At 43.1% G+C, this 24,006-nt stretch overlaps 1 protein-coding gene across 4 annotated transcripts in view; it reads left to right on the top strand.

Moving 5' to 3' along the window:
* The window catches only part of KLF7 (KLF transcription factor 7), a 63,113-nt gene that overhangs the window by 9,208 nt on the left and 29,899 nt on the right, over positions 1-24,006 (top strand). For 3 of the 4 annotated variants that reach the window (XM_068138334.1, XM_068138335.1, XM_068138333.1), the window contains exon 2: positions 18,503-19,115. In XM_068138334.1, coding sequence (XP_067994435.1) covers positions 18,503-19,115 — 613 coding nt within the window. Of the gene's footprint in view, positions 1-4,878; positions 4,958-18,502; positions 19,116-24,006 lie in introns of all 4 variants that reach the window. The other variant, XM_068138336.1, reaches the window with a different exon arrangement.

The following is a 24,006-nucleotide window of genomic DNA, read 5'->3' on the forward strand; positions in this document are numbered from 1 at the left end:
AGGTATCTTTGCATCCTGTGACTCTTGCATCTTTTCAGCACTGCAGCCACATCTGTCTGTGATGCCATAAGCAATGCCTGGATACTTCTAGTCACTGACCTGGGTGTCTGCTCTTCCTTCCTTGGCAAGGCTTGTTGATGTATAAGATGAACAAGAGCAGTGCAATGACATATTTTGCTCTCCTTCTGCCAACTCCCTCAGTCCTCCCTCCTCTGCTCATCTAGTACCAGTGAGGTGCTGTGCCTGTTTGTTGGTGAGAAGTCAGTGCATTCTTTGCACCTCTGGCTTAAGGCTGGGTCTGAGGTGCCCCACATCCCAGGGTGCAGAGTGAGGTGAGTAGCTCAGAGGTTTTGTTCTTTTGCAGCGACTGCACAGTTGTGTGAAGGGGGCTAGCCCTGCAGATATTGCTGCCTCCTTTCAGCTGGTGAAAAAAATTAAATAGTCCTGGTTTGGGGGATGTTGTTTTCCCCTTCTTTATTTTGGCCTCCCCTGTCAGCCTGGAAAATTTATGCTGCTCCGAAGAAAACATTCCACTCATCTGCTGCTACTACAGCTGCCATGTGAGTAATAAAGTACGGAAAGGAGGAAGGGAGAGGAAAGATGGGAGCTGGTGTTTCATATGGAAAGCATCAGGCCAGAAGTGGCTTTGTTTCTGACACGTGGACAGTGGAGAGGCTGCAGTTGCTGTTCAGTGGAAAATCAGTGCAAGTGAAAAGAATCCTCCCTTATTAGTGACTAGATCAGGTTCTTAGCAAGGTGCTTGTTGTTCCTATTTGGTTTCTGATCTTTTGAGGTAGTGTAAAGTCATGTTTGTAGGCTTTCCTGCACAGTCAAGGAAACCAGGAGCTTCATTTTGGTGCTGAGAAGGATGGTTTCGATGTAACCAAGTCTTGCTCTACTTAATTTGCATGGCACCAGCTGTACTATGAGCTGGCTGCAATGCTCATGCTCTCTCCTCAGGCAGCCCTGATTTTCTCCTTGCTCATGACAGTTCTGTGTTTTTCAAGAATGACTCCTTTATTTTTTCTTGGAGGCTGGGAAATGAGTTTCAGGGTACCCTCTTTACTGAGTGTGCGTAGCTCATCTTGGACTTTCTGAGCTTTGGTGGTTTGTTTAGTGTGAATAAGCCACAGTTGTTTGAGGAACAGAGGGATGTCAGTGCATAGTCACTTTCTAGTGTGAAGGGCTTGGTAAACGGGTAACCTCACAGCATAGGTTCTCAGTGCTGAGAAGAATACCAGTAGGTGTATAGACCTCTACAAAGACTGTATTAGGATTTCTTTTTCCAGTATGAGAAATTCACATTGGGTTTCTTTGAAGAGCACATGTCAGGGAGAGCAAGAGAAGCTAGGTATGGGTGGTTTCTTACTCCCAAATACTTCCAGCATATGTGACTTTCAGAAAATGCTGAATACTCATTTTCCAGGTCTGTTGAGTTGGACACTGAGTGGACACCCTGGGTTTAAGATTCTTCCTCACTGGCACTATCTCACGTGGGTTATCTTCAGGCAGTGAGAGCTTACTGTCTGCAAGGCCCTCTAACTCAGTCAGTGTTCTGTCTGGGCAAGCTGCATCTCTGGTCAGATGTTGTTGTACTGTGGTAGTAAGCTGGGAATTTTTGTCTCCATTTCTTTAAGTGGAAAAGGTCAAGAAAATCTTTGACATTCAGTTTTGAATGCTTTTTCTCTTTGTAAAGGGGAAGAATAGTACCCACATCACGCTGGGAGCTTCAGATCAGTCGGTGAGTCAGATCCCAGGCTGATGTAAACTGATGCAGATCTGACAAAGTCGCAGCGGTGATATGCAGATTTACACTGGCCCAGTGTCCAGAAAGTCACTTGACACCTTGTAAGAGAATGGTCCATACAAATCCTAGGTCTTGTCAGGATGTGGAGTAAATACTGGGGTCTGGGCAGAAAACATCACACCCATTTTAATAATTTGATTAAAACAATATTGCTATTCTATGGCTCTCATAAATGTATTTCTGCTGGTATTGGAGGGAGGAGAGATTCTCAAGTGCCATAATGAGGAAGTACATTTAAAAAAAAATCTTGCACAATAGGCCACTAAGTTATACTCTAGCTATATTGGCCTATTTCTGTTTTATAGTGAGTGTGGCCTCAGGCATCCTATAAATACCATTTCTCCCCCACCTTCAGCTAATAAATAATGAAAACCATACCAGAAAGAAATTTTCTTTCTATGAAAGAGTGGGAGGTCCTGAGCTACCCTCTGTAACACAAAGGATGTAGCATGATTTGTTTTCTTTGATTTTTCAAATGAAGAAAATGTGGGAGTAAGAGGGAATGAGAAGATGTTTCTAAGTACTAAATGCGCTCTCCTCAACACTGGAAGGTAGGATGATGTCTGATGTGGGCATTGCTTCCCCCAGGACAGTAATACCCATCTCTGAAATGAAGATATATGAGAGAGGTCTCTGAACAGTCTCAGCACATGGGAAGAAAGAAGGATCCCATTCTGATTTACCCTCAGGCTTTCATATCCAGCAGCGGAAACCAACTTGAAAGTGGGTGTAAATGAGTGCCTAAAGAAGATTTTTTTTTTTTTGTAATTCAGTGGGTTGTGTCATCCAAGGGACTAAATTATCTAAATTATCAGACTGGCCCTTATTGACCTTAAAATCTGCTTCTGTAAGTAGGTCCTCTTTGAGATATTTTTGCTTTGTTTTAACGATATCAAAAAGCTGTAGTGTAAATGTGAGTCATTAATGATCCTGGTGTGTGCACATACGGCTGACCAGACACGTGTTATTTCAAGAATCCAGCAGAGCTGTACTGTGTGTCAGGTTGGAAGTGTGTTTCAGAGGAAAAACCAGGTTTGTGGAGCTGGAGGCTCTCTACTCTGCTGACTAGAATCAAAACTGAGTCCATGACATGTTGAGAGTGGGGGGGGGGCACATTCTCACTGCAGGTCAGCCTCTAGGGTCAGAGAAGGGTCAGGGAAGACCTTGCATTCAGTGAGGGGGTTTTACTGGCTAATTCTGAAGGCAAATGAGGTTCAAGAGCAGGGTGCACATGATGAAAAGGTATTTTCAGTCATTGCCTTCATGCAACAGCAATAAACTCTGCATATAAAATCCTAAAAACAGATACAAGCATGGGGTTGAAAACCACATGGTAATATTGATATTGAGAAGAGCAGGGTTGTGGTGAGTTGCTGCCCTTTTGTTTTGGAAACAATATCTGTATACTGATTAGTTATTTACTTGAAGACCACTGGTTTTGTGGTTGGTGGATGTGAGGTGGTTGTATACCTGGATCATGGTTAAAGGCCTCTTGAATTTTGGTGTCCGTGCAGCCCATCTCTGCCCTCCTTCTCAGCAAGGGAAGCTGCTCTGATTAAGGCAGGGAGCAGGCCTGCTTAAAACACTATGGGTTCAGTGGCAGGGTCACGCCATCATCCCTCTAGAGGACCCCCCCTGCTCTGCCACCACCAGCTGTGGTAGCCTTGAGCAGAGTGACTCCCCACTACCTTAAGGGAGGATTTGCCAAAGCTGCTAGTGTAAGGCAAAAGAGCTTATCTCAGCCAGAGGAACATGAGCTACTCTGGACAGCAAGATGCTCTTCAGTTTGGGCTCCAGACCTTCCTGTTACATTTGTCTACTGTGCTGCTTTTAAACATCTCTGCTCCTTTGAATGAGCTTGGTATGCCCTCATGGCTAATAAATGTCTTCCTGGTATTTCAGAGGATGGGTGATGCCCTTTCTTTCCTGTGCAGCAAGAAAGTTGCTTGCCCCATGCACTTGTAACAACACTGGAGCCTTGACAGATAGCAATGAGGAGCACAGATGGCTGCAGGCCCTGGTGCTCTGCTGTTTTTTTTCTTGGTTCTGCCTCTCAAAACTTTTCATAGGAACTGTAATTTTTCTCCCTTTCGTTCAGTAAGCTCTTAAGATGTGGGTATCTGTGAGGTTTTTTTTCATGTGGTACATGAGGACTGTAAAGAAACAGGTCCTAAACTGTACTCTGTTGCTAATGGTCCTGCAGACCAGCATGTAAAAAGCTGTTTTAACCGAAACTAAGGAGTGAAAACATGGATGGACCTGGAGGACCGAGAGCACCACATGGCACTATCCTTATGACTCGATGGTGTGATTACACTGGTCTACATCCTGGGTATATTCTTCAATTCAATGACTTCCAGGAAGAGCTGAAAACAGAAGGCTATGTAGAAAATCCACTGTCCATCCATATCTCAATCAGTGTAAAAGTTGAAGCTCAGAAGTTAAATGTGACTGAAAAAATTGTGGGAAAGTGGAACTCTGTCCCTACTTCTATTTCAATACCTGACACCTACAGTCTTGGAAGCAAAACTTGCAAGTTGTCTTTTTGAAGCTCAAATTTTCCAAGAGCAATGATGGAGCTGTTTCAGCAGAGAAAAATAGATACCTTTTCATCCAAGACCCAGAAGTTTCAAATATTCAGATGTCTGTTTGATTTGATGATTGGACTTTGAACAGATAAGATGCTTCACAGCTGTTGCCCTTTGAGAGCAGGGAAGCTGTAGCATACCTATTTTACAGGCTGGGAAACTGGGACACCCTAGCGCTCAGTTTTGTAGAGAGGAAGTCAAGAGCAGAGCTTGAAAAGGATACCAGCTCCCTTATTTCCATTTTAATTAAATTCTTTCTGCAATTGTCTTCTCTGGCAGTTCAACTGGTGAAATGTGGTCTAGTGGAGGAATTTTTGGATGCAGACTTGACAGGAATAATTTTTCGGCCAGATCCTTGCTTAGTGTAAATTATGACGACTCCACTACCTACGATTACAGTACCAGTGATATCCTTTTCCCTCTGAGAATCTGGCCCTGGTTTGCAGTGGGCCATATCATATAATTTGTTTTTTTTAATTTCAGTTTGTCTAGACACTTCCGCAGCACCCCTTTCTGGGAGGACTTTGTGCCAGCAGCTGTGGAGCAGCACCACACTTCTCTGGTGAGAAAAGCTCAGCCAGCATGGCATCGAGGTGGCCTGATGTGCTGAAACTCAGTATTTCATCATCCTGGTGCAGATTTTGGCTTTGATAGTCTTGGTGTTTTTTTGCTGGAGAAGTGGCAGAGGGAATTCCCTGTGGAGGGAGAGCGAGGCTGTTGTTTTCTGCATTTTGGACACTGTGTTGTCCCAGCTGAGTGATGGAGGAAGATGGCTGGTGCCAATGCAGCATTTCTGTGGTAGTATTTCTTTCCAGCAATGGATGATACACATCTCTTTGTGGGTAAGAAGGTCTTTCTCCTGGTTTTAAAGGCCATTTGCTGGTCTTGTGTTTATTACAGTCAGTCTTTCCTCCCATGCTGTCAGTATTTACCACTCAGGCTTTAGCTTCTCTGCTATTGTTTACTCCTACACTTGGCATAAGGTTGGTACCTCTCTAGCCCTCTTGAAGCTTTAGAATCCTAAAGTAATTTAAAAAAAATATTTTTGAGAAAACCATAAAGCATACACTGTTTCTGGAATTCCATCTTAGCTTGGTCAATACTTAAGAAGCAGAACTCTTCCAAAAAGCAGCTTGAGTGGAAGTGGCTGAGATATCACTTGTGCAATATTAGTGATTTTGAGAGACATTTCCCCTGTGAATTGCTGCAGGACTTGCACACTTTCTCCCATCCTCAGCAGAGACAAGAGCATGTGACTATCCTCATGTAAGGTAGCACAGTGTTAATAATGCTGCTGTATTGGTCAAATTGGGCTGATTGGGACATCTGGGAGGATTAATTTTGACTCCTAATGCCGTCTATCCTAAAGCGCATTTTCTAGACCTTTCACTAGGTGAAGAGTGTGGTGTGCTTTTTGTCAGAGCCTACAGAAGCAACGCTTTTAAAAGATTTCAAGGTGTCCCACCATCCACTGCTTCTATGATTCCTGCCCTTAGGACAACCACCTCACTCCCACTCAGAGCTGGACGTGTCTCAAGTTTAAATATGTGTTGTGGGGAGGACCCAGTTGTTTGTCCTTGCAGACTGCCTGGAGCAGTCATTGGCTGCTGGTATGTGCTTGTCTGTGTACAGAGTGATGGGAACTGGAGAGACTTCCTCTTTGCTTAGAAAGTGAACAAAGCATTGGTAAGAAAGCAGCATGGAAGGAAAAACACGTGCAGGGTGGTTTTGTTCCCCGCCCCTGGCTGATATTCATGACCTTGTTAAAAAGAACGGTTTGCTTCAGAGACTGCACGTGGTCATTTTTAAGTGTAGGAGAGAAACCAAATGTGGCTTTTATTTTCCTATCTGATAAATTGCCAATTGCAGGTTTTACTTACAGAACACGCTGAGTAGTCTGAGAAGAACACAATCACCTTGATATTATATTTATGAGTAAAAATGGTATGAGGCAAAGAAAGCTCTTAGCTCGCATGTAAAGAAGATTTTTAATGCAGTTTTTGCTTCCAGGAATGCAACAATACTCGTGGTAGAGAAGGGACACATTAGCAGGCTTGGCAGGAGGACTGAAATGTCAAGGGGCACTCGGGGACTTGCAGGGGCAATTTAACATCATGCTGCTTTGACAGGTGTCATGAGCTTGATGCTGGGTAGTGATGGGACCTCTACAGAGCAGAGAAGGGTTAGAGACATTTGAAGAGGGGCAAAACTCCTGAACCTTGCTCTGGTCATGGTGAGAGCACCTCTGGGGCACTCTGAGCAGTGCCAATGTGTTCAGAAGTGCTGTGATATGTCCTGCAGGATATCAGGGTGGCAACAAAGTCATGAGTCATGCCCAGAGAATTGTGTCCTGAATGCATAGGCTGCCAATAGTTTTGACTATAGCTAAAGAACAACAGTTTGAGTGCATTTCTTTCCCGTTCTGAGTCCCGGCTGCTGGGTCTGAAGTAGATCCCTCCATCAGCTTCTGCCACCACAAGGTGTTTTTGCTCTTGCTTCAGCTCTGACATCAAGCAACCACTTGGGAAGCACAACTGCTTGGGCAGCAAGAGCTGGCTGGTGGCGAAGCAGCAAAGTGCTCCCAGGAATGTTGCCTGTGAAGCAGAGGCTCAGCTTGTGGTCTCTCTTGTGGCTCCTCCTCTCCCAGCATAACAGTTACCTTCGTATGCTTATAACCAAAATAAAATTGCAGCTTCTGAAAGCCATAATTTGTACTTGGGAGAAGTTAATGTTTGTCTTTAGCTATTGCAGGGCTTGTACCAAAGCATGGTGACAGAGGTCTGAAGTGTTTGGGATGAAGATAGCTGGCAACAGACTCCACCTTTTGGGGCTACTAAAAATAGCTTTATTCAAGCAGTATTGGTGATAAACAAAATGCCAGGGAGGATTGGTTGCACTGTGAGGAAGAGGACCTCCTTCCTGCAGCAGGAGGGGCTGGCCTTCCTCAGTTCCCGCTCTTCTTCCCACAAGCTAAGCCAAGAGAGTCTGGCTGTGGTCTAAGCTGTGACACTGGAGACTTCCATCCCATCCAGAAAGACAATAGAGGGAAGAAGTGGTATACAGCCAACCCACAAAGGCAAGCATATCTTGGGAGATGCTACATAGGCTTAAATAGAGTTGAAAAGGGAAGTGGGGGAAAATGGACAGCTAAGGTAAACTAACTACATTTTTTTTTTAAACATCTGTGTTGGAAATATGCCAGATACTGTGTCCACTGTTGGGATTATAATGACTACAGTATGTTTCCTCTTTTCCTTCTTGGTAAGTGGGTTTTGTTTGTTTCCTTTCTGGAGAATGATGAGGGACTACAGTTCCCAGCAATGCATATTTGGTAGTGAACTGGAGCTGTTTAGGACAGTTTAATGGGTAAGTGCCACGAATGTGACATCTTCCAATTTCCAGCATCATCATTTGGGCCTTTCCATCTCAGGAAAAGACAGAGTGTTGATTTCTTCCTCCCTCCACCCCCCCCCCCCCCCCCCCCCCCCCAGTTTTGTCAAGGAGGATGCTTAGGAATGTATCTGGAAAGCTGAAGGTCTCAGAGAGAGCCTCTCAGCAGCACCAGTACAGGCAGAAAGAATGCTAAGAGCCCTGTCAGCAGAGTGATGCCTTCATCTGGTATCCTCTCAGCATGGTTGTGCTGAGTATTGTGTTCAGTGATGCACCTGGAATTAATCTGGGAACTCTCCCAATTAATTGTAGGGGGAAAGATGCCAACATGAACTTAAGGCAGGGTTGGTGGTTTTGCATGGTATTTTCCAATGCATTTGCCTGGAAAAACAGGAGATTTAAGAGAAAGCATGAAAAGGAACAGTGAGTTGCCTTGACTGTGAGGCTTCTGCCCAAGTAAAGAGTTTTGCTGAGGAGATGCAGTATAGAGAAACAGGGGAAAGAGAGGGTGCTTGTAGAGGAACAGCCTGAAAAGATTAGCTCTCTGAGGTCCTGGAGTCAGACAGGTTTCTGGGCAGGGTTCAATGAGATGTTGTCCCATCTTTCACCTCCTTCAGGAAGAATAGAGTTTCTTCTGGCTTCTGTATCTGCTGCTACTTCATCACAGCGCCTAGCATCGACTTCTCACTGGTTTGCTTAGAGTAACAACGTTGCCACCTTCAGCTTTTCTGCGTTGGAGCGCGTTTCCATGCACGCATGCCGTGACAGGGTATGGTGTAGTTAGATCCTCTAGCAAAACGAAGTCTTCTGCACAGAAAAATCTTGGATTAACCATGGTGGGTGTTTGGATGCTGGGAAGTTGTTGTATCTTCCAGGAATACCAAAATATTGCATTCCTTCTGAGCTATTTTCTGGCTGCTTTGCTATTAATAACTCTGTCCTGAAATAGCACTTTTATATTGTAGCACATTAAAATCCATAACAACTGGGTGGGTGTCCACAGTCAAGAGACTGAAGAAAGTGAGTAAGTGCAAGGGTTCTGGTTGTGTGCAGTGGCTCAGAGGTATGCTGACTTTGATCAGCTGGTAATGGCACCTGCACTGCTTTCTCAAGTCAATAAATGGCAGGGCCCTTAATGGGATCTCCCAGCTTCTCAGTGGCATGCTTCAACCAGTAGTTATACAGCATGCTGGAAACTGCACTGGCAGGAGGCTTATCCTGATCCTTTCATGAAGGGTGAGGATCTGTCTCTCAGTTCTGATGGCTTACCTTGAGTTGCTAATGAGAGCCACAAAAAGCCCTGCCAGATCTCCCTTTTCTTTGATCTAATGGATCTGGGGATACAGGTGTCCTCAGATACCTCTGGACACTGAGTGTCTGGGCCAATACTGGGTAGGCACTTTACTAATATGCCCTAGCAAATTACTTTTATAAGGACCATGTTGCTTTTATCAAGGTGTATAGCAGCCCAAATGCAATAAGACAAGAAAATAAAGAGAGGAAAGGAAAAGAAAAAGACTCTTGGCTGTAAAGATGCATGCTTTAGAGGGCACCAGGCTTTTGAGTCAGACTCATAGAATGGTAGGGGTTGGAAGGGACCTCTGGAGATCATCTAGTCCAACCCCCTGCACTCATGCAGGTTTGCCGAGATCAGGAATGTGTCCAGGCAGATTTGGAAGAGGAAACTCCACAACCTCTCCGGGCAGCCAGAATGAGAGGCAAACTTACCTGCAGTGGGATGTTTAAGCATGAAGGCTGTTGTTTCTCTGCATAGATGGTGAAAACTCTGGCCTAGAAGTGGTGGAATCTAGTTTGTGAATACCTCTGTATAGACTGCCCTGATATTTAAAAAGCCCCAAATCCCACCAAAAAAACAAACCCAAATCCAAGTGTCAGGATGTTATTTTTGAATTCTTTCTATTTTCCTGTTTGGGTCACATTATTCCTAATAAACTAGACAAGATTTGTAGTATAAAGTAACCACCTCCAGCCATCAAAGAATGTGTCAAATTCTGCTTCATGTGAGCCACAGAGTTAAGTGGTGCTAAGCAAGAGCAGAATTTCATGGAGTTTGAGTGTTGGCAAGTTCCACAACTGATGTAAACAGGAACCATGAAATCAGGGCCACTCTATGCTGATTTACCCCAGCTGAGAATCCAGTTGCACTTCCCATTGCTTTGTTGTAAGTCTGAGGTTTTCTCCTTGATGCAACTGTGAAACCAAAGTCTTTTGTCTTCTCTTTTCCTTGCTCAGACTGGCATATTTATCAGAGTAGCACATGCATCTTCTAGCTCTTGTAAGATAACAACTTACTCAAATGTTTTTAAACAAGAAAAAAATGGCTTTCTGTAAATAAGCTTGGGCAGTTGTTGTGCTCCTGTTAGAGTTTAAACTCCATCCAAACAACCCACTTCTCTCCTCATGGCTGGAGGCAGGCTTTGGTCCTATGTATTTATTATTGTTTAGAAACTGTACAAATGCTCTTTCATTCATTTTTGTTCTGTCTTTTTTCCACAACGCATTCCTCTCCTTCCTTCTGCTTCCTTTTTCCTAGACAGGTCTCCACCTCTTCCTCCTCACAGCCAAAAATAATACAAAAGGGAGCAGACAAAAGGTTTTTTTTGAGCCATGGGATGTAATAGTGAATGGGCATCATGTACAGGGCAGATAGAGGAGTCCCAGTGCAAAAATGTTAATCACACAAAGTCCAGATGACAAATTGTAAGTTTTGGGGTTAGGAATTCAGTGTTATGCATCCTATTGTTTAATATGTTTTTAGGTCAGAACAGAAGAGATGACTCACAATCCAGGATTCTTATGAAACACACCATGTATTGAGTGTATTGATCACATCTCTTCTCCAGGTTTGATTGAATAAGCTAATTGTGAAGAATTGTGCTTACAAATATGCTGTTGCCTGAGAGTGCATGAACACAGCTGGTGTATACATTTGTGTCAGCTGCTGAGTAGGAAATGTTAAACTGTCTCTGGATGTTAATGAAACATCTCTAAAGAGTACATTTTTTCATTCATGATCCTATACAGAGTAATTACAAGGAATCCAATTCTGCTGTGTAACCCCACTGCAATACTTTGTAAGGATGAATCTTAATTGAGGATCAAGACCTAAAAAATTGCTCTGCTTTGTACATTCCATAGCCATTAGCATTTGCTCTTGCATATCCATTTCCTGTGAGAAGTTTACCACACTCCGACGCATGCTTTGAACCCTGTCCTTTGATTTCACTGGGAGCTTGGACTGACATTCCAGGGAGCTAATTGTGCCTTTTTGCTATTTATAATGCTAAATTAAAGCTGCTTCCAGACTGGATGACAACAGGTTAAATAAATACTAGGTGAAATTTGAAGAAAAGTTTGCAGTGAGGGCCACTAGCCAGCTCACTCAAAACCATCCAGTGTTGCTATATAAATAAATGATGTCTTCAGAAAGATTTTAAAATGCATTACATATATATAATCCCAAATGGTCATTGTATGGCTACTTGCTGTCTGGAGTGGCTGGCAGCATGCGATGCATGTGCTGGTGTATAAGCACACATGGGTTATTGTCGTGATTTGATGCTAGCACAATGGGCTGCCTGCACTTTTGAATTCTTGTGTGGCTGTTCTTTATCCTTTGCTGACACTGATGCTACTTTTTTTGTTGTTGTGACTGGTTGCAGATATTTTATCTATCTTTATTAAGCAGTCAAAAAACCCAACAAAAGCTCTCCAAAGCCCTGGTTCAGTGTTTGCAGATTTCTTTCAACCTTTTTTTTTTTTTTTTTTATCTAGATGCGTATCAAATTCAGCCACGCGTAGCTACAGTCCTTTGTTCACTATCTCACCATCATTGCTGTGAAAATCTCTATGCTTAGAGCCCAAATACCACAGATTTCAGTAAGGAAAAAATTGTCTGTTAAAAAAGGATATTTGTTAGATAAGATATATTTCATTATCATTAAATTTGGGAACAAATCTTGATTTTTTTTTAATTTTTTTGTTTGTTTGTTTTTGACTTCTTGGTTATAGTTGTGGGTCCAGACTTTTTGTTTGAGACATTTGGTTTACTACCTATTTTTGCTGGTGAACATTGCTAATTTATGGCAAAATTAATTTTGATCTTTTGGGCATTAGAGGCTTATCGGAGTCTTTTATAACCCTCGTTACGTCATTCCCTAGAGCAACAGGGAAATGGCTTGTATTTATGTGAAGGCAATGATTCTGTCCTTTAAGTAAATCTGTAGAACATTTTACATTAAAATATATCTTCACTGAATGTTGTTGATTCTCCTGATTTCAGCATCTTTTACGCTCTGAAGAGAAATGCTTTGGAGAATATTCAGGGAGAAAGCCATCTGGGTCTTGGTAGGAGAGTGTTCATTGAGAGTGCTGTTGTGCATGAATAACAGTGAATGGGTTGGTTTGGCTAAATACATTTCCTTTAAAGGTTCATTCTTTGGGCCGAGACCAAGGGAGACAATGGCCACAGGCCATTATTATATTCAAGAAATTTGCAAACAGAGGCATGAGTCGTGTGTAGCACAATCAAGCATTTCTAGACTTGTCCATTGCAGGCTCTGGTGGCTGTAGAAACCCACTCAGCTGGTGTTAGAGCAGACCAGCCTGGCCGTTCAGCTGTACTTTCAAGTTACCACAGCAAAGCAAGTCTTTGCATATCAGATGATCTTTACTGACTATGTGTCTGCCTGCTTTTTGCTCTTGGCAAAATTCTGGGTTTTGAGCATACAGTTAAGTTGTTTATCTTCATATGTGCAAGGGATTAAGAGCATACATGCAGACATTTACCATGAGCTAGCTGTCATTAAACATCTTATTGTTGTACCTTAGAAGTGATTTTAGCTTGTTTTCCCCAATGAGCTATGTAACATGTAGGTGAGATGTGCTGGGCACTTGACTAGGAGTTTTGATTTAAACCCTGTGTAGTAGAAATGATTTGCTTGAAATTTTTTTACTAGCCATTCATTTCAGATTGTAGTTTTCCCATTTTCCCAAGTGTATTTTGCAAAACTACTTATTTTAAGACTAAAATTCTGTTTATTTTATGCTGTCCCAAATGTTAAGCTTTTGATGTGCTGCAGCTTTTTGACAACTAGCAACTGCCCAGTAGAAGCTGCCAAGAGGAAAAGCTGGAGGTTTTGGCAGCTGGGTGGGAACAGATGACAGTCTTGGAATAGATGGGCAAAAGTACTGGGTTTTGTTGTTGTTGAGGAAGTAATGAAGGCTTTTGGCAGTAGGAAGAAGATGCATCTTTCAAACATTGTTTTAGGGTTAAGGACAAAAGTGGCATGGCATTTCAGGGAAGGCAGATGAGTGTTGAATCTCTTACTCCCCTTAACTTCAGGGCTGCCCCACAACATGAAGTTCAGTATCCGTTCTGGCATCAGCAATGCGAGTGCCACTGTAGCTCAAGGCTTTTGCTAGTCTTCTGAAGAACAAAGTAACTGACAGTAGGCATTAGACCTGGTGCTGCTGTTCTGAGCTTGAGTGAACTGTGGTGGCACTAACCTTAGAATTATTTGTTTGGGTTGCCTTCAGGTTGAGGATGCTTTGTCTTCCTTTGCAATCTTAAGACTTTTCAGTTATTTAAAGTTAGAGGTGAGGCTTTTTTTTTTTTTTTAATAAGCCATATCAGAGATTGAAATTTGACCTTCACTACTCCATGTATAATTCTGCCTTGCTCATAGCAATTGTGCTGCAAAGAGAATCCTTTCATAGAATCGTAGAATCAATAAGGTTGGAAAAGACCTTTCAAGTATTGTAAATAAGAGCTGGTAGATCAGACCTGCTTGTCAGCCACAGTCGACATTTTCATTCTCTGTCACAGCCTGATCTGAGTATCCAACTTCTTAATTAGGTTTTGGATAACTTCCAAGATTGATGCTTGATGTCCAATTATATCTGCAGTAAAATGACACTTAGAAGTAACTAGCACTTCCAGATAAGAACTTCTCATGATCTGCTAGAAAAATTCAAACCCAAGATGTTATAAAATACTTCAGCATCAATAAAATAGAGGAACCCAGTGATAAGGTCTCTTCCCAGAGTTTCTGTCCTTAAATCATTATAAGTGTTTGAGCTTTGTTTTACCCTTGGCAGAAATTGGCCATTGCAACGTTGTCCTGTCTTTATCTGTGCAAAATGCCCAGGAGTTTGAGTGTTCTACACACTTCACAGCACATGCAGTGCTTCTGGAATAACCTGTGGTTTTTCAAGAGCCTCTATGTATGGGTCAAATTCTGATGCACAACATGGCTGCCAGTTGAGACCAGTTCTTTGCAATTCATTGGAGCAATTTTGTATTTATACACTGGGAGTATATGAGAGTTCATTTTGGGTCACTGGATTTTCCAGAGCTGTCTGGACCTGAACCCAGATGCTACCCTTGTGACCCTGCAGAGGCCTTTGGCCTATGGACATGTCTTTCCATCATCATTCCCTAAAGGGGACACAGAGACACCAGGTACCTACACTGCCTCAAGGCTTGCATGTTGTTCCTGGTGGTGGCCCAAGCCAGAGCTTGTTGCTTTCTGGATGAGAGTGAAGTCAAGTATCCTTCACATTGGAATGGTCTGCCCAGAGCAGTGGTGGCTTCACTATCCCTGGAGGTGTACCTGTGGTGTGTGGACCTAGTGTTTAGGGACATGGTTTAGTGTTGACCCTTAATTGCTTGGTTGAAGGTTGATCTGGATGATCTTGGAGGTCTCTTCCAACCAGATATATTTTGTGAATCTCTGATTCTGCGATATCTGGATTTTGAATATTCTGGCTTGCACTTTAACCTGGACAGGTGAAAGTACCCTGATGCTTTGGCTATCAGAGCCAAACCGAGTACCTGCAAGTCTGAGGGGATTGGAAAGGCTGAGATTCATCAGCTTGTTGCAATTAGTAGCAAACCTATCTTGGTTTTTACTGGCTGCAGAATTAGGAGAAAGCTAAGTTCTACTGAAAATGGAGCCTATGTATCACACTATCAGAGGCACATGTATTGTTTGGTGAATAATCCTTACTTGCAGTAGAAGAGCTCCATAGATAAGAATACAGGTATGTTAGAGGTCATGCAGTTCCAAATTGACAGATGACTGAATTTCCCTGCAAGGACTAACAAGAAGTATGATGGTAGGCAGTTTACATGAATTCTACTGCTAAGCATGCCCCAGAGGACTGAGATGATAATATATTGTGGGGAGCAAAGAGAAGTTTTTAGTTACTGATGTATAGGCATGAAAATGTCTGCGCTGGTGAATCGCCTTTTTGCAATCATATCCAAAACTGAATAATCAGACTTGAGGCCTTGTTGGGATGCCAGACTACTATATGTTCCTAGCTGTTTTTCTGAAAGTACATGGGGTCTCATAATGTCATATCCTATTACTTGTCATCCATGAATCATCATTTATTTTAACTGGCTAAATTGAGGAGCAAGGAGAATGACCTCTCTTAACCAGGGCATATGGGTTGGAGTAGTGAGTCACTTTTTATCCCTAGCCTACAAACCATCCTGACAGCAAACAGCAGTCTTATAGATCTTCTTGTGTTACTGAAGGGAGCCAGCTTCCTATTCCCATTGCAATTTCTGAAGTCTTTATTGCTACAAGTCCTACAGGCACTGACAAGAAATTTTAATACCCACCAAGTTGCCTACAGTGTACCAACCAAAGGATAGTCAGACTCAATGTCACATGTGACATATTACACAAAACTCCTCATCTCTTTCAAGAGTGGTTAAGGAGAAGATGGACATCCAACTAAACTATGACAAGAGCACGACAAGAGTTGCTTGCTCCTGTGTTAGGTATCCTTGGATGATTTTCTCATCAGACTGGTAGGTGAAGTAGGAGATCACCACCACCTGAATTCAGCAGTTTGGTTTAATCTCTGTGGGTAGTGGTCAATATCTTGCTGCTCCCACAAAAACTGGTAGTTTTTGCTTGCTGGTAAATAACTTTGTGGGAATGAAGATCAAAGAACTCTCCTGCCCCTCCTTGTGGTCCATCTTGCTGGAGTGGGAACCTTAGTCATTTCAGCCTGACTGTTTGCTCCAGGTCAGAGCTCAAAACAAGAGAGTTGGCCTGAAAATTGTTTTGGCAGGGCAGGAGTGAAGAAAGCAGGCTGGTATCAAAACCTTTCCTCACCGCTCCCTGGGTGATTTGGGCCAGGAGAAGGGAAGGTCGCATAAGGTACTTGGCAGAAGCTGGGAAGTGCATATGGGAAAAGACACTTTGTTGATGCCCACCATTGCCTGCTCTGGCAAATACAGCAGCAGGTAGGGCCCTGGCAGGGGGTTAAGGAAGGGCTGTGGCCGTAACCCCTCTCCAGGCTTTGTCTGCCATGCAGATTATGTGGAGGGCTTTTCTGGCTCAGCGTTGCTAGGTTCTTCCCCCCCTGTTGACTTGGTGAGAGGCTGAGGGGGGTGGGAGGGAGTGACTGTATTATATTGTTTCTTTGAGTTGTTGGATTTTTTCCCCTCTATGGGGAGATGGGCTTGATCCACTGGTTTTGGATTTCAGAGGCAGAAGGCAAGACATGACCAGCTGGTGTCTTGAAATGGCACAGGTGCAATGGCTGCGGGAGGGGGAGCCAGGAATAATTACAGGTTTCTGAAGCATCAGGCTTTGCCTGAAAAGGGCTCATCGAGAAACTGCTCTTTATGGAAAATTAATGGTGAAGCTGGAAAAAACTGTCAGGCCCACTATTGTTGTCATGGGGTAGTTATGCCTTAAAGGAGCAGCACCTCGCATCCTCTCCATGGGCAGCCCAGAGCTGGCATGCAGCTTTCTGATCCCACAGCAATTGAAATTTCATGTCACTGTCATCAGATTTAATGGCCTTGAGTCCCTGTCTCTCTGTTTCCCGCCCCCCTCCCTTTCCATCACTAATTTGTGATTGTGCTTGCTCTTTCCTTTGGAAGTCTTTTATTTATTAGGCCCTAAACCTGTTTCTACCCCACTGGGTGAAGGATAAGTGGGCCAGAAAGCCCAAATTACATAATGTGGGGAAGTCAAAAGCATCACCTCTCCTGGTAGTGGGGTTTATTCGCGGAAGATTGTGGGGCATGTTGGAAAATTGCTCACAAAATCTGTTAGGATTCTTCTGGGGAGAGGCCATATCCCCAGTTAAAGCTATGCTTGCAGTCGCAGAAATGCACTGGAAAAAGAAAATGGAAAGGTTGCTTAAAACAAGTACTAACTGGTATGTGTCCCACCTCCAGGCCTGTATGCACACACATCACATGTACTGTGCCATGCCTCTGTAAATAATCTACACACTAAAGTATATCAGGTCTCACTTGTATGTGTTGCTGTTCTATAGACATAAAGCTATGTCTGTTGTGAACTCTGAAAGTCATCCCACCACATTGTATCTGCAACTAGCAGTGCTGCTTTCTGGGTACTTTGAAAATAATAATCTTGAGTTACCTGGCACTGCCTAAATGGCTGTGAGTGGGGCCTCTTTACACATCTATTGATGGCACTTTTGTATACAGAAGGCAGGAGTCTCTGTCTCTTGTCTGGTCATAAAGAGCTTTTCTTTCTTGATCAGATCCTGGACTCTCCAGGTTGAGATGTAGTTGAGTTGGCAGCTCACACAGACTGAAAATTTTTGCCTAGAATCTCTTTCTTAATATCTTTAGAAATGTTCTCTGAGGAGTAATTTTTTTAGAGGTTTCTTTAAAGTATTAGAATGTCTCTTTCTCCAAGTCCTATAAAATTGCAGTTGTGGTATTAAACCAACTAGCCTTTCAGACAGTGAGAAATGAAAAATATCATGAATAAACTCCATGAAAAGCTTCTGAAACTACAGCAAATGATTTTTTAGAAACAATAAAACTTTATAATGTTGCTTATAGAGAGCACGGGGAAGTGTGATGGTGCTTGGAGGCTTTATTGAAGCTAGCTCAGGGCACCTCATATTAAGTAGGAGATTCACTCCATTGTCATGCTGATGATTACTGCTGTAGAGATGCAGGAACATGTTTTTGTCAGCTTCTTTGCAACTTCACATACTTTTTAATAAGGCATATTTGTTTGTGTGCAAGTCTGGTGTCCTGTACCCAGAAAGGTTTGTTTGACCAGTTGTGCCAAAACCCCTATAAAACAGAGAGCAGGTCCCTTGTTTCTGTCACGTCATTCCTTCTCTCAGGCCTTTTAAACAAGCTATGGTGTGACTGAAAGTTTTTCTCTGTCTTGTATCTTAAAATGATACACTTCAGCAGATTTAGGAACAGACAACTCAGACAACTACCCAAAGTTAAATTTGGAGTGAAAGGTAATGTTTGTGAGGGGAGAGGAAGCAGTTCTTTGTAGAGGTGACTTTTTGTTTGTACATGGCCAGGTGATGGGGCCATTAGGATCATTTCATATGGAAGAGACTGTTGGACAGATTACACTTAAAGCAGGGAAGAGCCTGGTATCAATGGATTGATGTACAGTTTCTTATCAAAATGTGGTGAGTGCTTTCCTCAGGACTGTCTTAATAATTGCTGCTGTATGTTGATATTCCCATATCCCTGTCTCAGAGCAGCCTCAAGCAAGAGCCAAGTCCTCATATATCCCAAAATGGGATCATCTTGCAAGAAGGCACTGGTGCACATGAGTGCTGAATGGGTTTGGATCATGTCGGTTTTCTTCCTTAGGTAGGAGCTATGCTGCAATCTCTCTCTAACAGTGGTTTCTCTCCCTCCCCTCTCCTGCAGACATGCCTGGAGCTGGAGCGATACCTTCAGACTGAACCACGGAAGATCTCCGAGACCTTTGGTGAGGATTTGGACTGCTTCCTTCATGCTTCCTCAGCCCCAGATGCAGAGGACAATATCCGACGGCTCGACCCCATCCTTTTACCAGTGGAGACCAGTACATGTGACAAAAGCACGAACATGGACATTATCCTCTCACGGGACAAACTGTTATCTGAGACATGTCTCAGCCTGCAGTCCACCAGCTCTTCCACAGAAGGCTACCCAGCCGTCAACCAGGCCCAACTCAATGCAGTAACCTCATTAACGCCCCCTTCCTCTCCAGAGCTCAGCCGCCACCTTGTAAAAACCTCACAAACTCTCTCGGCAGTGGATGGTACAGTGACATTAAAATTGGTGGCCAAGAAAACGTCGCTCAGCTCTGTGAAAGTGGGGGTAGCAACAGCCACCGCGGGGACGATAAAAGGAGGGCAAAGTGACAGTGAACAAGGAGGTACAGGAGCAGAAGCATCCCCAGAAAACAAGAAGAGGGTTCATCGCTGTCAGTTTAATGGGTGCCGTAAGGTTTATACAAAGAGTTCCCACTTAAAGGCTCACCAGAGGACTCATACAGGTACTTGTGTAGGATGCTTCTCTCATCTCCTGCCACCTAACTGTAACCATCTCCTTTTATTCTCATTTAAAAAGAAAAAAAAATCTTCTGAAACTCCAAGCTTCTATTTATGAAACAGGGCAGTGGAAAAGTGTGGTAGACCAGCAGATGTACCCCATTATTCAATAGAACAGAGGAATTCACTGTCTACCATTACCTTGTTGGGTTTTCATATATCTTATGTGGCTTGATGCAGAGTAATTTTAGGATACCTGAGAGATGTCAATGTATCATTCATTTTATAACTCTGGGCGTGCCACTTTGGGTTTTCAGCACTCACTTCCCCCAGACAGCTTTAAAAATGTTAATTTTAGTTGTGTTAGTTGCTTCAAATATAAAATAGAGTGGGTGAGTTTTGTTGCCTTTTGTATGGGGAAAAGTGAAAAATGTATTTCACATCTGAGATGAGTGGTTTAGGAGCAATTTGTGTGTAAGAGAGCATGTGTGTATATGCAGACATGCAGGTCCAGAGATGCATGTATCCTTGAGACAGTCACAATCTTGGACTTCTCTGGTGATAAAATACAGTGGTGACAAATGACAGAATGTGTGGACTTTGAATGGAATAGTGCAGGTAGAGAGGGAGGTATGGAAAGATATCAGGCTGTTATTTTGGGGTGACTTTGACTAATATTGCATATAAGCTACACTGTGTAGTCTTCTTGAAACAAGGAATTGGCTCAGGTTTGGTTGTTCAGGATCCCCACTCTCCTGTCATTTGTTCATAATCCCCAGTAGCTTTTGGGCTTGTATTCATTGGCAGTAATAGCGGTGCAGTTTGCGTATGTTGCTGCTTTGTTCTAAGCTTCGCATGTGATGAGAGATGATAAATTCCCATTAGCACTGTCTTATCATGTGATTATTCTTCTTTCCAGAGGGATTGCTGTAATCAGTTTTCTCCATTTTACTGTAAAATGTGTGGTCTCTTATGATAACTGCACATTTAATTCACGGTCTTATCATGCAGGCAGATTCCTAGAAGCAAGGTTCTTCCTGCAAGGTAGAAAATAACATGTTGGATCACTGCAGTAAATCAAACAAATGTGTGGGTTGTTAAGAGAGCTGCATCCATCAAATGCTAGGCAGCCCCATAAAAGTTACATGGTCTGAAATATAAATCATATTAAGACATTAAAGGCATTGGTTTTGATCTTTTAAAATGGGCTTTCTAATGCTTTTACTGGGGATAGCCACCTTGCCAGGAGTGACCTCACTTGTGATCTAGTGATTTGAAAGCCAGTGAAAGTGGTGCAGTCATTTTAAAATCTGCAGCAGTGATGTCAGGAGACTCGTTGTAGCTCCAGTGCTGCTGTGAGGCTGGACCCTGCCAGAGCTGTTGAGGGGTGACATCCCCACCAAGGCCTTCTAGCAGGCAATGGAGCTTCTGTGAAAGCATAAATACAAAGCATGAGAGCCACTGACACAGTGGTTCTTGTCTGCTCAGATGTGACCTCTGCTTTCCTCCTTGAGCTGGAAGTGATATATCTTACACACTTCTTCCTGAAGTTAGTCAAGGATGAGACACAATCACCTACAAAGTGTGAACTTGTGGAGTTTTTCATGTTTTGTAACCCAGTAGGCAGGGATGGGGACAAGAAGTCCTGAGAGAGCATGTGCATAAAGCACAACACCTCTACCTTTTGGAGTCAAAATTTTGCAAGGTTTTGTGTGCTTCTGAACTCAGCCTTTGGTCTAGTTGAATGTTGTACCTGAGGTCAAAACCTTTCCCTTGGTAACATCAGCATGTGAAATCTTAGGTTTTACAGTCAGCACATGATGAGAAACATTTTTTGCTGTCCCTGTTGATACTTCTGCTGAATAGCCTTTTAGACTGTACCTAGTGCCATTGGCATGCATGTCAATGCATGTGCCTGTCCACAGCAGTGCTCAGCATGGTAATAAAGGCAAGTCTACCTTTGCTGGGAGCTGGGGAAGACCTGTATCAGATGAAACTGCAGCTCCCTGTTTCCACTCCACTCAATGGTTTAACAAGCCCCTAAACCATTTACTAGTTTATGGCAGTGCTCCTGTTTCAATCCACCAAGTCCTAAACAGATGGCACAGATTGTTAGGAAAGCAAAAGACAAGAGAGAATGCAAACCTGGATGAAATCTCTCTTTGCAGCCATATAACCACTGTGTACCCCATCCCATCCTAGCTATGCAGAGCTGCATAGAAGACATTATTTTGTTCTGCAATGAGGACTGGGTACAGCCTTGTCAATTTGATGCAGAACCTGGGAGCAGGTAGGCATCTGGTTCCCATTTTTCTCTGTGAAAAGCAGATTGTCTAAATACTTTTGAACATTTGCATCTTGGGAGCAATCTGAGTGAAGTGAGAGGAAGGTGTGTGGTAGGCTTATCAGACTACCTTATTTGAGTCCATAGCACAAAGTCATTCAGACCCCTTCATCCTGCTTAAGTGTTCTGTTCACTTAAGAAACACTGACCATTGGATGCCTTAAATCAGAGCTGGTACAATCAAGATATTAAAGCTGTTCATACTGATCTCTGCAGTAGAGATTCCTTGCAGGAAGCTCCTGCCTCCAATGAAAGAAAGGCACAGAGAAAAATAGCTATGGAAATTTGAGGAGACTGAATTATAAATGTCAGGGCTACCTCTTTTCCCATGTGTGCCTTCAAGGCTAAGGACAAGGAGCCCTTTCCCCCATCAGTGCTTTAGTTTTTGTGTGTCGTGAGCTGAGTTTGCTGTGGGTTGTGAATGCACCCACCAGTGCCAATGGCCAGTAGCCGCCTGGCTTAGTCAGTGGCTGAGCTAGAGGGTCTGAAATGGTTGCAAGATATTTTCCTTTGGCTGGTAGTTTATTAGTGTCATGCAAGAGCACTCTGCCAATGTGAGCTCTGTGTAAAAGGGTGTGAGTGCCCTGACAGACAAAGAGCTCTCAGTGTGGGGTTCACAGGCAGGAAGGCAGATGTGGGCTGGTCACCCAACTTGCACGTGCAAAGTCCACTGCTGAATCAAAGGGATTTACTACAGTGCATGAAAACAAGAAAACTATGGGCTGGGGAGCTAAGGGGTGGAAGGCGGCGGAAGGAGGTTGCATTCCTTTCGTTCGTATGTAAGGCTGACCAGACAGACGCTGGCTGGCGTTCCTTGCTGCTGCATGATCAACCCAGCTGGGCTGGAGGCAATACAGACTGATAGCAGCTTGCTAGATGGGAGACAATTTTCTGTTAGGGCTTTACTGGGGAGCTCAGAGACAGTTAGACCCCATATTGCACTTGGTGCATCCCCCACATTATTCTCCCATATCTCATCAGTATGAGAATCAGGACAGTGCTGTAAGAGCCACCAATGTTTGAACTGGTTATGAAACCACCTTCTGGATGACCTTCGGAGAGGGAAAAACAATCATCTGTGTGGGAGAGAATTTAATCTGGAAGGGAAAGGGGAAAACATTGTCTGGATGGAAAGGGAAATGAAAATATTTGACTGTATTCAAAGTAAGCTGGGGCATCTAAAGTGAAGGGTGTGTAAAGGAGCTGAGAGCAGTGGAGGGAATTACTGTCAGAAGGCAGCAAAGAAGCCACTCAGGGGAGAAATACTAGATGGTCCTGTAAACAGGAAGAAAAGGTGAACTGTAGGTTTGGAAAGACCACACTGCTTATGTGAGTGTGAAGTAAAAACATCTAAAGAAGGAGCCACCAGGACTGGCATGGTAATCCAACCCTAGCACATTCTTTCACAGTTATTCATGGAGCAGACATCAGTGCAAACAATGGCATTTTGTCTCTTTTGAGAGACAGAAATTTTTGTCCAGCCTTCACACATGCATGGAGATGAATTGCCAGTGTAATGGGGAGTGGAGAGGGAAGGAATTTGCATGAGCTAAAACCCATGCATAGTCATCAGTGCTTCCTAAATTAGAAAACAGTATAGTGCTGGCAAATGTCTGGATTCAAATAAGCCTAGAGGTGAGCTAGCCTGTGACCTATGGAAAAATTAGTTATGGGATATGGCTGTGTCTCCCAGATCAAAGACATCCAGAGGAGATTCCTATCTTCTGACAAAACCATTCATATCAGCCTTCCTTGCAGTAATATACAGGGCATGGTATGAGATGGCATGGGCGATTTCTGGCTAGAGATAAAGCTTCACATATAAACCCATCAGGAAATACTGAAGATTGGGACAGTGATAAAAATATGACCCTTAGGGTGTTCCGCTGAGGGCTGCAATTTATAAGTATCAGAAGGGTTTGGGTTTTTTTCTTTATCCATCTGAACCCATGATCTGATACAACCTAAGCTGAAGTCTGAGAAGTAGCAGTTGGGAATCTCACATCTATATTTAGGTTTCTAAAGTCTAAACAAGTGGGAAATACACATGTAAATAGATGTTATGAGTCTGCATGTGATCTTAAGATAGTACTTAAATACGTGGGGCTTGTTTTGCATTGTCAGGACATCTTATTTTAAATTATATAGTTCTTTGATCCAGAGTGCTGGATGAGAGTAACTAAAACAAATCCACCCTGCAGGAAAACAAATTACTACATTTGCAAGAAAAAGACGAGAGACACAAGAGTATTAGAAACTGCATTAATGAACAGGAAGGCTTTTGAGATGGGACTTAAAACAGCAGAAAAGAGCTTTCCTAAAATGTTGGAGATAAAGGGAAAATGTCCAGAATTTGGAAATGGTTGGAAAAGACCAAATTGGGAAGAGTAGGCTGGATGATAGATAAAGAAGATTAATACAAAGTAAAGGAGTATAAAATAAAGATGATCTGTGTTAGTGATACCATATGAATGAGAAGCCACTTTGCTGTATTGTGCTAGTGTGGTAGCACCTGTGAACAGGAAGCCAATTAATAAGCAAATAGCCAAGCA

This window comes from Melanerpes formicivorus, unplaced genomic scaffold (genome assembly GCF_026170545.1).
Source record: "Melanerpes formicivorus ecotype bairdi unplaced genomic scaffold, bMelFor1.0.p_v2 SCAF_5, whole genome shotgun sequence".
Taxonomy (NCBI): Eukaryota; Metazoa; Chordata; class Aves; order Piciformes; family Picidae; genus Melanerpes; species Melanerpes formicivorus.